The 15230-nt window shown below is 37.3% G+C and overlaps 3 protein-coding genes and 1 non-coding gene across 7 annotated transcripts in view; 1 reads left to right on the top strand and 3 right to left on the bottom strand.

Moving 5' to 3' along the window:
* Nucleotides 1-246: 246 nt before the first annotated feature.
* LOC148573071 (U1 spliceosomal RNA) lies at nt 247-407 on the bottom strand. The gene has a single exon (XR_015905475.1). It is a non-coding gene; the product is annotated as a U1 spliceosomal RNA (small nuclear RNA).
* Nucleotides 408-769: 362 nt separating this feature from the next.
* On the bottom strand, nt 770-1913 carry LOC107624938 (non-specific lipid transfer protein GPI-anchored 15). 2 transcript variants are annotated; one of them, XM_021115487.2, is made up of 3 exons: nt 1493-1913; nt 1212-1319; nt 770-1041 (listed from the first exon to the last, which is right to left on the bottom strand). In XM_021115487.2, the coding sequence occupies exons 1-3, from the start codon at nt 1827-1829 to the stop codon at nt 914-916; spliced, it is 573 nt and encodes a 190-aa protein (XP_020971146.1). In that variant the 5' UTR covers nt 1830-1913; the 3' UTR covers nt 770-913. The 2 variants fall into 2 exon arrangements, with proteins under 2 accessions (XP_020971146.1, XP_016182912.1); XM_016327426.3 differs by having other exon boundaries at nt 1194-1319.
* A 938-nt stretch (nt 1914-2851) lies between these two features.
* On the top strand, nt 2852-4617 carry LOC107624937 (non-specific lipid transfer protein GPI-anchored 16). Its single transcript, XM_016327425.3, has 4 exons — nt 2852-3262; nt 3979-4005; nt 4166-4234; nt 4388-4617. The coding sequence occupies exons 1-4, from the start codon at nt 2917-2919 to the stop codon at nt 4504-4506; spliced, it is 561 nt and encodes a 186-aa protein (XP_016182911.3). The 5' UTR covers nt 2852-2916; the 3' UTR covers nt 4507-4617.
* LOC107624936 (octanoyltransferase LIP2p, chloroplastic) overlaps nt 4503-15230 on the bottom strand; it is a 30877-nt gene continuing 20149 nt past the window's right edge. Inside the window, exons 2-7 of one of the 3 annotated variants that reach the window (XM_016327422.3) lie at nt 7750-8028; nt 6961-7082; nt 6355-6447; nt 6101-6253; nt 5606-6021; nt 4503-5057 (exon numbers count right to left, since the gene is read on the bottom strand). In XM_016327422.3, coding sequence (XP_016182908.1) covers nt 4684-5057; nt 5606-6021; nt 6101-6237 — 927 coding nt within the window. In that variant the 5' untranslated portion in view covers nt 6238-6253; nt 6355-6447; nt 6961-7082; nt 7750-8028 and the 3' untranslated portion in view covers nt 4503-4683. Of the gene's footprint in view, nt 5058-5605; nt 6022-6100; nt 6254-6354; nt 6448-6857; nt 7083-7749; nt 8091-15230 lie in introns of those variants that run through there. The other 2 variants (XM_088505395.1, XM_016327424.3) reach the window with 2 other exon arrangements.

Genomic DNA, 15230 nt, shown 5'->3' on the forward strand with positions numbered 1-15230 from the left:
TGTTTAAAAACAGTCCCATTTAGTTGTGTTTTTGACACTGTGCGGGATTGGGTTGTTTTCACATTTAAATTTTAATTAATTAATTAAATTAAATAATTTCCTAAAATTAATCCCCATGTAACCTTTTATTTTAATAGACATTTCTCTATCTTCGTTTACCAGTGTATTCTTTTGGATTTAGTAGAACCGCATAAAATAACGAGCAGGCCCAAAGAGATAAGGCCCGAATACTTTTGAACTGGATTGGAAGGGGCCGCGCGAACGCAGGCCCCCACTGCCACAAATTATGACGTAGGCTCCACCACTTGGGTAGACCTTAGGCGGGCACCCTTCCGAAGTGCAATGGAAGTCACCAGCCTAGGCCATGGGCCTTCTTGATCGCCCATTGACCCCGTCCAGGTAAGTATATTGCAATTGTTGTACTCCCTTCTCTTTTATATGCCAATGCATCACCCGCACATTCTGATCCCCATGATGTGGGACTTTAGGATTATTCAGCAAGAACTTAACAACTCATGTTTATTCCTCCTCCCAGTTCGAGATACCCAATTCCCCACAATAAGCAATGTAAGTTACATTAGTAGATTAATACATTATATGAATCATGATTACTGTATCATTAAGAAAATACGTATGCTCTATGCTTTGTAAATTAAAGAAAATTGAACTCAGTTTCAATTAGTTGTTGAACTAATGAATCATATATAGTTTTGTTTCATAGCTCAGAAAATTTAGATTAATCAGTAGGTTTCTATGGCATAATCAATCCTGAATAATAAAGAAAACATATATAAAATTAAACTCATTATTTATACAAACTACACAGATATGAAGTGACACAACAAAAGGCAAAACATAATTAAAAAACCTCAGCACTCAAGTCTCTCAAGTCTCTGCAGACAAGACTCAAAAATCAGAGGTTGGTGATGGAAGAGAAACAAGAAACAATTACAAGAGAGAGTAAAAAGTGGGAGGGGAATTTAATGTTGCTTCCATCAGATGACCCACCATTTGTTCCTGGAACTCTCTTAGATCCTGCAACTACAACAATAGAATACACCAAACTAAAAAGTGTTATCATGCATTGAAACATCTTTTCTACTAACAATCTTAATTAAACTATTAATTCTGAGTTTACTATATCATGAAAAGGAGGGTAACATTTTTAAAGTTCCTTTACTACAATATTATACCTGAGGGAGAATCTGAACCTGAATATGAAGGTGCAATTGAGCCTTCAGGTGAATCAGCTGGAGATTCAGCTGGGGAACCAAATGGAGATCCCACCGGAGAACCCGAAGATGCTCCTCCATTAACACCTACAAAATTCATGCCATGACCAAATAAGTTATTAGCCTTATATTCTCTCTGTTGTCTTTTATCTGTCACTGTCACTTTTTGATACATCGCTGAATCAACGTATCAGCGATGTATAGAACTTGAATACTTAAGACAATACATTTTCGCATTAACATAATTTTTATTTTCTTACCTTTGCATTGGCTTACTGGTGGAGTTTGAACTTTGCAAGCACTAGGAAGAGACAAAGCAAGAGTTTGGTTAATGGGGATTCCCAAATTGGAACCTCCACCATTAAGGACAGAGCATAAGCACTGTGGGGAAGATTTAACCACACTTGAGAGTTGAGAGCAACATGAAGATGATGGTGTTGATGAGCTTCCCATTATGTAGTTCAAGCAAGGACTCAAGCTAGTTAATGTGCTTGTGCAACTTGATGATGATGATGATTGAGCTTTAGCTTCTTGGTTCCACATTGTGGCCCCCACAACAAGAACCATAATAACTAAGCTCAAAGAAGATCTTGCCATTACTTCCAATGTTAGAATACTAAGATTTCTCAATGCCTTGTTCTTGTGTATGTGTGTGGATTGAGAAACTAACTAGTTGATGATGTTTTGAGTGAGACTTGAACAAAGAGTTATATAGAAAGAGAAAAGATGTTTCAAGAAAATGAACAAGTAAATGTAGGTTGCCAACCCTTTCTAATTTGATGACATTATCATACATACAAAGGTTAATGTTGTCGTATAACTATAGCTAACGGACTGTTTTATTTCAATTTAATGTAATAAGAATGCTGTAGTAACGAGATATAGCTCAAATGGCATAGTTTCTATATCCTCACTTAGAGATTTAAAATTCGAGTCTTACTTCTAACTTTGAAAAAAATATAAAATAAAATAAGAGTTTTGCATTAACCATATCGTATTTTTTTGAAATTGTCTTCAAATTGTTTATTTTACTACACTTTCTAGCCTCACATATATTAATGTTTAAAACTTTATTTGGATCTAATTTTTAGTAGAAATGATTGTATAATTAAGAATTAATTAATCTGGTTCAAGATGGAATAACAATTAAGAGTATTTATCTCATTAAATACGCGTGTTTAGGGAACATCAAACTTCATAAAAATAAGTATAAAAAGATATTATAAAAAATATTTTGTATAAAACATTAAAATGGATAATTTTGTACCTTTATGTGAATTTATCTAACATTAAGTTGTTCTATTTTTAAAATTTGTGCACCTAGACAAAGTTAGATGCTTATTTGAAACATAAGAGAATAGTTTAGTATTAAAATATGCTAAAACAAAAAGATGCCAAATGAGAAGTGTATTGATTTTTTTTTCATACATTTGGTTTTGAAAAACGAAAATATGCATTCTAACCAACCATACCAAATACAGCAATTGGAATTAACAAAATATATTCCAATATACATGTTGGTTAAAGTAGTTGAACTCCTAAATCATCAAATTCAAATCTACCAATTCTTTTTCGTTGAGTCATTGCAATGTATAAATCATGTCCTTATCTTATGATCAAACCAATCAACATCCAAAGACACTTACCTACAATCAAATCATTCTTTAACCCACCAAAGACTAATATGGGACAACTCACATATGCTTTCCAAATCACTATGATATCAACCGTACTAATTATAATTATGGGTTCACTAAACTTGGTTAAGGGTCAAATTACTACACCATGCACAACATCAATGATAACCAATTTCACACCATGTGCAAACTTCATCACAGGAAGTTCAAGTAATGGATTAGCACCATCATCTTCATGTTGTGATTCACTAAGGTCTTTGATGAGTAATAGTATAGATTGTGCTTGCCTTGTGATATCAGCCAATGCTCCAATCCCATTACCTATTAACAGTGTTCTTGCCCTTTTTCTTCCACAAGCATGCAACATCAATGAACTTCCTTTACAGTGCAAAGGTGTGTCCTTATTCCTTAAAGTTTTGATTTTGGAGGGAGAGGCAAAGAAGGGCTTCAAAGTATAAAATTAATTTAATCCAATTTTCATACTAATCCCATAATTTCAATAGGGAGACAGTTATTTTGCAGCCGGCTAAATTTTTTAATTCTAAATTCTAAATCCTCAATTTTTTTTTAATTTTAAATTCTAAACTCTAAATTTTAAATCTTAAATATTATACCATAAATCCTAATCTTAAACCCTAAAACCTTAAACCTCCTAAAAACGATGGTTACAAAAACAATTTATAATAAAAAAATTAACTAAAGTTGCCTAATTAAAAATTAGTTTTCTATACTTATTCTAATTTGTTTCCTGTTATTTTCTTCAAAAATCAAAATTCACAAATATATCCCAAAAGGGGTTTGATAAGTGCTGGTTAAGTTTGGAATTTGGATAATTGGATGAAACTATCTAAACTCAACATTACCTTGTGTAATTGAGTTACATTACTCTATATTATCTTATAAGAGATGCCTATCTAAATTACCACATGATTGACAATTTCTCAAAGCTCAAACATAATTTAAAAAATAATAATATTTTTTCGTAATAATCTAAATTACTAATATTCCTATTACATAATAATGTGTCAAAACGTACCTTTTCCCATTGTTATTTTCTTAATGAAATATTTAAATAGCTAATGAAGTATTGTTATTGTACATTATTGCAGCTTCTGGCTCTCCTATACCAGCTCCAGGTAGTTACTTTGTTCAATTGCTATACTATTTTGTAATTTAGCATGTTTTCCGTTTTCACATTCTTCCTTATGATAAAATTCCATCTCTGTCTAAATCCCATATTGAGTTAAATTTCAATTTGGATAAACTGTTTTATATATAGAAAATATTTATTCGCAGGTCCAGCAATGCTTGGATCAAATGACCAATCACTTCCTCCAATAGCTGAATCCCCACTAAGCCCACAAGGTATTTATGAAATCCCTCAATTTGCTAATTAAAATTTAATATGACTAAGTTGTGTAAAAGACAATGATTTATTGCTCTTTGTTAATGTACTTACTTTCCATGAAAATTTTGGCAAAATAATGTGACATTAATTTATCTTATACTTGAGTGCAGCTTCTGAGGCACCCAATTTTGAGACTTCACAACCAACATTGGCACCACTAGAAGCAAAATCAAAACCATTGAAGAAGAATAAGAACTCAAGAAAACTCCATGAATACAGCTACCATTAATAATAATAATAATAATAATAATAATAATAAACAAATGGATTCCTGTTATTATTGTATTGTTTTATCTTGTTGGTCATCTTTGGCATTTGAAACTTGAAAGAAATAAAAAGTAGTTGCAATGTTTTAGCTTACCCTTAAGATAAATATTTCCAAGGACTCGTATGATATCAAACAAATTCAACTTTGCTGTGTTTCAGTAACAAGATCACTTTGATTCCTTTCATACAACATAGGTACAGAAATAGTTCTGTGATGGTACTCAAGCTGAAACACTCTTGAAAACTCTTCAATCAAGGAGTTGCGAGTAATACCAATTAGACCGCCATCATCATGCATAATAGAATGCAGATCATTTGTTCCGTTAGCAGCCATATTTGATGATTGAGCTTCTCTCAGTAACAACCCTTTAATGCTTCCAACCTCGCGGTTGCGTATGCCACATGGGATGATCCATTTGAAGGGAGTCAAATCTGTTGTGACATTAAGTGCTAAGCCATGGTATGTTATCCAATGAGACACTCTTATACCTACAGCTGCAACTTTCTCATTTCCTGGAGCAAATTTCAACAAATTTCAACGAGGAGTTAGGAGAACTTCAAAAAAGAAAACAATGGTTTTGGGCTAATCAATCCATCAACTAATTTATGTCGTGAGAGCTTAGGTATCAGGCAGTAGCATATAATTTATATATGTCCTTGTAGAAGCCATTCTATAAGCTGAAACCAAATTAAGCCAACCCGAGAGTTCATCTAACGTTGTATAATTGTAAAGCTAGACTAAAACTCATGAGAGTTTAGTCGTGAAGTCATAAACTTAATTGGAAATGTAAACTGGTATACTTGTAAGAGTTTACCAGTTAGCCAGAAAGATTGTAAACTTGGCTGCAATATCTAAAATGTTAAACATGACCAGGACTAATTTATCCAACCTATTTTGAATTGAATCGATAAAGCCAATGATCTTGAATATCAAGCTAATCTTTCATGATATATGAAATTATAATATTATATTCTTATGAACCTAAATTTGAGTGGTATTATTATCAAAAGTATACAAGTCTAAGGTTGCATAGTAGCAAAAAAAAGGAACTTAGACTTACCAACCCAGACACCAGTTAAACCTTCCACTCGAGAAGCTTGAATGGAAAATGTCGAAGAAAGAACACGAATGACAAGCTCTTCCAGTGTCCTGAGGTACCAATGTAGATCCATCTTGTGTCTTCTTAGATTGATAATAGGGTACAGAACTAGCTGGCCAGGACCATGGTATGTAACTTCACCACCTCGCTCAGTACGATAAACATTAAAGGGTGCATTGTTGATGTTGAAATTTAGGTTGTCCTTGGTACTGGCAGTACCCAATGTATACACAGAAGGGTGCTGCAGAACAATAAGGGTGTCACTGCAATCTCCTTCATTCTCAAGCTGAGCCTTCTTTTCCTTCACAATGTCTTTCTGCCAAGACCATGCCACTTCGTAAGGGACTTGCTCTTGGTGCAAATCAAAGAGCTCGCAGCTGCGCAATTTCCTTAACACTGTTGGTGAGAATTTTTCAAGTGTTAAATGTGTATAAACAGAATAGTAGTGCGACTTACAGCCTTGCTCCGTAAGATGTGAATTTGGATGGTTTCAGATATGAGAATTGGAATGACTTGGACAGGTTGGAGTGGGTGTGCAAAGGTAGAGAAGGACATGGAGGCGCTGATGAAGGGACTGTATTCAACAAATTCATGTCTGATTACGGGATACTGCGTGTTTGTGAGATGAAAATACCGGCGATATCAAAGACGGTGGCAACAAAGGACAATAGGAGGCGATCAATGTATCAAGTCCAATTTGAATTCATTACCTTTATATAATCATGGTCAGGAGTAACACTAAAATCCCATTTAGAAGCATAAACAACTGCCTGGTCTTCTGCAAATTCAGTTTCGTATATGACCTAAAAATTGACACAGATTAGCATTTATTCTCTAAAAATAAAAAAAATAATTAAAAAAAGATTCAATAGTATTCTAATTCTATCTTATGTAATCAACATAAATTGACAGCTTCAAGATTTACATATTTAAGTCAAACAGATCAATGCACATGTATCTAAACCACACAGACCCACAATTTTCTAATAGTATTTAAACTTTTGAAAAAAAATAATACAAGAGAGCAAGGTTCTGAAAACCGAACCGGTCATCGAACCGTTCTAATTACTAGTTTACTGGTTCACTGATTCAACAGGTTCAACCATGGTTCAACTGGAAAAACCGTTTTATAATAAAATAATAAATAAATTAAAAATTTAATACCCTAAAACATAACTGCAGTCATCAATAAACCTGTAGACAAAGTGGTTACCCTAGAAGAAGGGGGAACTGGTGGTAGCTCACTTATAGACTTGGGAGAATTGGTTAAAGATGCCTATATAATTTAAAAAAAAAAAAAAAGGGTTAGTAGACACCATATTGTGCTTCGCGACAAGGATGATTCATGGGTTCCCTGGTTATCCATGCTTTGCGACGAGGATCAAACACTTCAATGGTCGACACCATTGTGCTTCCATCAAAGCCACCAAGTGCATGCCTACAAGGGGAATGGATAAGTTCATAACGGTGCAAAATCAGTCACATAAGTTGTTACTAGCAAAGAAACTAGTGCAAGTCTTAATCTAAGAAATGCATAGCTGGCAAAATTCATATGCTGAATTAACTAACTTAACAATCGAAGCACAATTAAGCCCAAAGCATAGTTTTAATTGACTTAATTGAACACAAAAAAGCACAGCAGTGAACAGCAGAGCGCAAAAAAACACAGCACAGCAGCAAAGAAGACACAAACCAGAGTACAACATAGCATAGCAGCAGTGAGCAGAGCCATTCAATAATCAATATAATTTGATAATTTCTGAACTAAAAAAAATAACACGAACAGCATGCACTAGTAGTGAGCTTTGTGATACGATAAGAGTATTAAGCACCAACTTAAATTACAAGTATTCCTTTAGGGAATGAGCACAAAATTTATCATCAAGAAACTTTAACAAAATTTAACAACAGAAAAAAAGCAAGAACAAACCAGTAACAATTTATCGGGATCAATTTATCATCAATCAGTAAGCCAGTAACAGTTAATCAACCCAGGACAAACAAGAACAAGCCAGTAACAGAGTAAAAATTTATCATCAAGCAGTGAGCAAAGCCAGTCAACTAAGAGAAAGCACCGAGCACTGACTGAGCATCCGAGGCATTACCTTCGGCGAGGGAAGTGACCAGAGATTTGAGGGAGAGCGATGGACGACGGGAAGCTGGTGACGAACACTAGCGAGCTGGCGACGAACACGATAGACAGACGACGGCGGAGCAGGACCTGGAGACGCTGACGTTGGGGGAATGGAAGGGCCTTCGAGCACGACGAAACAGGAGGATTGGCGAACGACCACGACGAATCAAGCGGCGACGGTGAAATCAACGGCGGCGCGATGGAGGCTAGGGTTGTATTTTGGGGAGAAATAAAGAGAGTATGTACGAGACTGAGGAATCTGGAATGGGACTCGAGAGGGGGACGAGGGCTTCAGGTGAGGACCGAGGAGAACCTGGCTCTTCTTTTTTCAATAAAACGCAAAAATGATGCCGTTTCATAAAAATCGGCCCGGTCCCCGTTCGTCCGAGGCCGGTTCAGCAGTTTGCGTTTGATTTTTAGTATGGCGGTTTTTGATGTTGAACCAAACCGCATAAGCATTCGGTTCACTGCTGAATCGGTCCGGTCTAATTTTCAAAATCATAAGAGAGAGCATAATTGTTAGAATCAAATCGACGATCGATTCCGTCATATTACTGGACTACTGGTTCAATTGTTGGATCACCGATTGAACCAATTAATCCAGTCCTATTTAAATAAAAGTATAAAATAGTCAATCAACAAGTATTAAACTTATATTAGTAGGAAATAAATGCCTTCATTAACACTTTAACATCAATCAAATCTCAATTTCTAAAAATAACTTGCAGAAAAATACCAATTAGCATTAAACCTATATTAATACAATCATGCATTAGTAACAAATAAGAGTAACAATCAAGTATTAAATCTATATTAAAACAACAACAATCAAATATTAACAACAATTAAGTAATCCCAACTAGCATCTAATTCCTATTCTAAATCTACATTAAAAGTTTAAAATGACAACAATTTATATACAAATTTCAATTGGCATCAAATTCCAATTACTTTAAAATTTCTTTTCAAGTGTCATTTTATATAAATATAAATTCCAATAAACATCAATTTATCTATTCTAAATCTACTTAGAACAATAACAATCAAATTTTAAATTTGAATATCATTTTTTTTCTCTATTCCCTCATGTGTTTCTTTAATTTTTCATGCAAACTTCATTAAAACTGCTTTCTCTAGGATAGTTTTCGTCTAGTTTTCTTTATTTTGGACTTTAAGTCCTTATGTCTATAAAAAACAATCAAGTTTTAAAAATCAATATATCAATATATAATAACTAGGGCAAGTTACCAAAATAATTTGTTTGCCTTTTAATATTACAAGAATACAACATCTATACATTGAAGACGCAAATGCATCTTTCCTATTTCTATAGAAATCGCGATAGGGATATGGTAGATTATGATTTGGACGTAAACCACGGTAGTGATGTAGCGGTTTACGTTGCGTTGCGTGTGAGAAGAAAGCGCTACATCCCTCACTACACCTTGTGTATGAAAACTAGAACTGCTGGTTACTTTAACATCACATTCTTCTTTCCACGCCATAGCTAATCCTCCGGCAATACCATTTGGATTGATTATGTGCCATCTGCTAAATCCACACGACTTCAGCTTCGCTTCCACCAGACGAGTTTGGTTTTTTGTTTCGCATATAAAAACCAACTCGGAAGAGTGGGATTGAGTAATCCCTTTGAGGTTATGGATTGTTAGGGGTCTCCCCAAACTCCGACAATTCTATGTAAGGATCCTCATGGCGCTGGGATGCCATTGTACGGCTGCCACCCTCCACCTTCTCTTTTTCTGCTCGTCTTTCCTCTATACAGGCTTTTTTCTGATTAGGTTTATTTTTTCTACCTGCTGGTCCCCTTTTCACTCCACATGCATGCTGGTAGTTTTCATCTCTTTGTCTAGCAATTTGTTTAATCTTCAATTTCCTTTTCTCTTCTTCTTTAATCGCATCGCTCTTTTTCTGCTCTAACTCCATAGGTGTCTTCATTGGGTTAACATCATCCAATAGGATCAGGACTCCATCATTTTCCATACCCTGTTATGCCGCCTCTGGAGTATGATTCAGCACCCTTTTTCATCCCTCTTTTTCAGAGATTATGCTGTCTCTTTTACCTAATTTTTGGTTCCATTCATGCTTAGCTTAGCAAAGCTTTCTATTAATCATGTAGGAGATGGTTTCTTCCTTGGTTGCATAGTTTTTGAGTTAGAGTTTTTATTCTATGTAGTGTCATTGCTGCCCTCTGTGTCCACTATTTTTCCTACTTGATCAGCTTTAACCCACTTTCTTATCGGTCCTGTTTGGTCTAATTTGTCGTTGAGTCTATGATCAGCTTGTTACAATGCTTGGAATCATGTTTCAGTTGCGCACAATAGGTGCAGAATTTGCCCAGCTGCTCATATCTGCTTCCAATCTCTATCATTCTCTGTTTCGATCCAGCTAGCCTCAAGCTATCTGTAACCTTTCGTTCTCCATCAACTCGGATTCTTGCTTTCACAATTATGGATTCTTTTCCCCTGACATTAAAGAACCCCACATCAATAACCTTTTCAATCTTCTCTTCCAATTTTCTCCATACATCCAGCGTTTCAAATTCCTCTAGAAGACCCCAGAATTGAGACCATGCTGGAAAAAAATGGAGTCCTTCTTTTCATACCTTCTCATCTTCATTCCATCTTTGAAGGTGGAGCACATAATCTTTACAGAGCCAAGGTCCTCCTCTTTCCACTCTTATTGCATCTTGTTTCTCCTCGAAAAAGAATTAGAATATGTTGTTCCGCTTCACAACCGTACGAAGTGTAACACCCTAATTAGCCTAAGCTTTACCTTGCGTCGTAAAGCAAAGGTTAATCAAAGGTAACGACAGTTCTAAACTCATACATATAATATATAGAAGGAATTAGTATAATCTAGAAGCCTGATGAAGGCGATAACTCAAAAACAGAATTTGAAAAGCGCAAAACGTACTAATGAAGCTACTAACCTAAAGCACAAGAAATAATTACAACATAACAAAATATCATAAGAATCTAGCCACGGCTCGCGGAGTTTAAGCCAGCTAGCCATATTTAGACCATACTTGGAACCAAACAGTAAAATCAGCTTATACAAGTTTTGTTCTCTCAATATACAAGCCTCTAGGAAAATAAATATAAAAGTGAGAGATGTATAAACAAGATAAACAAAAGACTCCAAAAAGGTATTTGGATCCTCCGCTTCTGTCACCATCCAAGCAACTCACCGAGGTGGGTTACGACCTGCATTTGAAAAACACAACAGAAATATGGTATGAGAACCGGAGGTTCTCAGTATGGTCACAACGCCCAATGATGTAGGATATAAGACCCCGGAAAGCCAAAGGCAATCCTAGGCTTCATATCCATCACAGATTTATCTTAAAGCATACTAACACAATAAAACATAACTGACAACCGTAATATAAGAACAGGGTAATCTAACTTAGAGGATTACTAACTAAACTAGTCACCGCTGTCCCACAGCCTTCGCCAACCTACCCTCCGTGCGATCCCAATGTCACCGCCTACCTAACCTCCTCAAAAATCCAGACAAACACAGATAATACAAGTAAGGAAACCACAGGTAATATTCAAATATATAACAAGCAATTCAGGAAGCAATTAGGCATATTATACAATTAGGTAAACTCAAGTAAATAAAGCAAGCAAGCATATAGAAGATGCATATGATGAATGTCTGTCCTATTGGTTGTGATATCATATGTCGGTTAAAATGCCAAACCCGACAGAAAATCCGGTCGACAACTCCCAGATTAGTCTCTCTATTGCACATAAGGAGGAATAATTTCGAGGGATGAGTGCCCTACCACCTTCTCTTTTCAGAGGGAAACATTCCGAGGAAGCGTGCCCTACCACCTTTCTCTGGTTGCCGCATGATTCCGTGGGTTAGTGCCCTACCACTTTGCAATCAGAGAGAAGTCACATTTTCAGGAGGAATGATTCCGAGGGATGAGTGCCCTACCACCTTCTCCTTTCAGAGGGAAACATTCCGAGGGAGCGTGCCCTACCACCTTTCTCTGGTTGCGAGAAATATGAGTGAGAATCCCAGCTTCAACTCTCACATCCAAACATAGGCGGGAAACTGCCACAGCCCCTACGACGGATAACAAAACATATCATAAACTCAAATTCAATCTCAGAGGCTACTGCTCATAGCACACTTCCACTCATACTCGTCACAACCATCATCAATTCATAACTTTCCATTCCGAACTCACTAGTTCGTCAATTCCTCAATTCATATACCATTCTTCCTTCGCACTCCATCAAACCCATCCTCAATACACCAGAAACCTAAGCCTCCGTTCTCTAACTTTTCAAAATAATACCAAATCAATTCCCTAGGTTCTATCCCATGTTTAAATATCAAAAACTAGGCCCAAAAGTCTTAAAATGGTGTTATAGAAGCTTACAACCTTTGTTGGGAAAGTGAAACAGTTGAAAACAAAGTTTAAGTTTGAGGAACAGGGCATGTGCGTATGCACAGGGGTGTGCGTGCGCACAGGTACCAAAATTCACAATGTCTGTTCACTCGCACAACCTGTGCTAGCGCCCCCAACAGACTGATTTTTCCAATGTGTGCGTGCGCACAAGTCCGTGCGTATGCACAGGTCGCAAACCCTCATTGGTATGTGCGCGTACAAGCTGTGCGAGCGCTGCAAACAGAGAGCATTCCCCTGCGTGTGCGTACGCACAGGTCTATGCGTGTGCACAGGTTACAATTCTCGCAGGGTTGTGCGTGCGCATATACCAGAAATCTCAAAATTCTACAACTTTGCATAATTTCAAATTTTACCACCAATCTTTGAGTGATCATAACTTCTTCAACAAAATTCCAAAATTTACAAACTTTATATCGATTCGAAAAATTTTCAATAAACTTTAACTCTAAACCATTTTTGACAAATTTTGAAAACTGAGGCAAAAGTTATGATCAAACAAAGTTCACCAAAAAACCATTTTTTCCAAAATTTACAAAATCTCAATTTACCAACTTTCACCAACTACATCCAACCAAAACAATACCACACTTCCAATTCCAACACAATCTACCCCTTTTGGGTCACCATTCATTATTCACACTAGTTTTCCCCATCACAATTCATCATTCTCAATCTCAAATATCAAACATATAACATCACCAACAATTTTCTATCAATACATTCACCAATCATCATTCTATCATCAATTTCAATATCTATCTCCCATATCCAACTACCCACATCAATGTAGCCATTTATCAATCATTCCAAATCATCAATTACCATTTCAACAATCTCAACACCACATATTTTATATCAAATCACTTTTCAATCCACACAATCATTCATCCTCATCATATCATTATTAATCATCATGCATCAACCCTCAATGCCCAACAACCATTATTTACCAACATAACAATATTAATTCATCATACATCATCGACAACCACATAAATTCCAACCTATCCTATGGGGCACTAACCTAAGTGTCCATGAATATTATATACTACATAGAGGAAACCGAAACCATACCTTGGCCATTTCCAATACGAATCAAAACCCCAAAAGAGCACAAGTTGAGTTTCTAACCACAAGCAAGCCTCCAAAAGGACTCCAACAAGCTTCCAAAAGTTCCCAAACTCACAACAACAAGCTATATATGCATAAACCATCACAAATCAACCTAGGGCTCAAGATAAACATAATTTCACAAGAGTTTCAAGAGCTCTTACCTTATCCAACAGTTTTGGAAGCTAAAACCACAAACAATCAAGTGTTAGAGTGTACCTAAAACACCCAAGACACAAGATTTCACTCAAAACCAAACTCCAAAACTCGAAACTCACAAGGGCACGAAAACTGGGCAGGAAAACTCAAGAGACTCACCACAAGGCTTAGATAAAAACGACAAGTTCGGCGAGAGCTTCGCGTAGTCGCTGACAGCACGCGAATCGGAGCACCGTAGCTCGAGATATCGCGAGTTGAAGTGAGGAGTGAATATTGTTTCTTCTCTCTTCTCCCCTCTCCTTCTTACAGCTGGTGTGTGTGTGTTTATGGGTGTGTTGTGTTGAATGGGTTCATTAATGAACCTTTATATATGTTGGACTTGGGCCCAACTTGGGCCCGGTCCAACCCGTTAGCATTTTTAGCCCGTTCGGCCCAACTTTGGGCCAAACCTTTAACACTAACGCCCGGTTTTCCATTTCTAATATGTTTCTAGGGTTTTCGACTGTTTTCACTTTTTCTCGCGCAGCGCCGAGCAGACTTGAACCGGTTCAACCGGTTTAACAGCCGATTTGTGGTTTTTCACTGTTCTTCGCAGAGAACACATTTTCTGACTCGGAAAGACCTACTGAGTCCAAAAATCATATTTAAATTCCAAATTCTCATTCTAACTTTCTGGAACTTAATTTGGGTATTTAAATTATTTTATTCGTGAAAACTCCGGTTCTTACATCCTCCACTCCTTAAAAAGATTTTCGCCCTCGAAAATCGAATCACGCGATGTAATATATATATATATATATATATATATATATATATATATATATATATATATATATGGTTTAGGGTTTAGGGTTTAGGGTATAGGGTTTAGTAGAAAAATAAGAGAATTAATAACTGAATCTTCAGAACTAAACCCTAAACCCTAAACCCTAAACCCTATGCTTCTTGGTAATCATAATAGGTATAGTTTTGAGGTTCAAATTTCAAAGAGAAGCTTTTAGACTGATATGGGGGTAATTCCCATTCTTGTAGAGATAATATTTTCATGATTTTTATTTTTGAATAAACAGGTTGTTTGGTATTGGAGTCTCTATAATGTGTCAATTCAATAGATCCGGTGTCTACTAATATGAATTCATAGAATTTTTGGGTTTTTTTGTGGGTTAATAGGAATGTAATGGAAAGTGTTTGGGAAAATAGTCTTGTATAGGGTTTAAGGTTTAGGGTTTAGGGTTTATCGTCATTAAAAATTTGAAAATTCCCTTAAATCCTCCCCCTCCCTCCCGCCTCCCCCCTCAGCCCACTCCCACACCCCCACCCCTTAACCCTCCCCCTCCGCCCTCCCCCACTCCCTCCCGCCTCCCGCTTCCCCCCTCAGCCCACTCCCTCACCCCCACCCCTCAACCCTCCCCCTTCGCCCTCCTCCCTCCCTCACTCCCTCCCGCCTCCCCCCTCAGCCCACTCCCTCAACCCTCCCCCCTTCGCCCTCCTCCCTCCCTCACTCCCTCCCGCCTCCCCCCTCAGCCCACTCCCTCACCCCCACCCTTCCCCCCCTTCGCCCTCCCCCCTCCCTCACTCCCCCCTTCGCCCTCCCTCACTCCCTCCCGCCTCCCCCTCAGCCCACTCACGCACCCCCACCCCTCCGCCCTCCCTCACTCCCTCCCCCCTCCCCCCTCCCTCACTCCCTGCCGCCTCCCCCCCTCAGCCCACTCCCTCACCCCCACCCCTCAGCCCTC

This window comes from Arachis ipaensis, chromosome B2, assembly GCF_059453495.1.
Source record: "Arachis ipaensis isolate K30076 ecotype BB chromosome B2, ASM5945349v1, whole genome shotgun sequence".
In the NCBI taxonomy this organism is placed as follows: domain Eukaryota; kingdom Viridiplantae; phylum Streptophyta; class Magnoliopsida; order Fabales; family Fabaceae; genus Arachis; species Arachis ipaensis.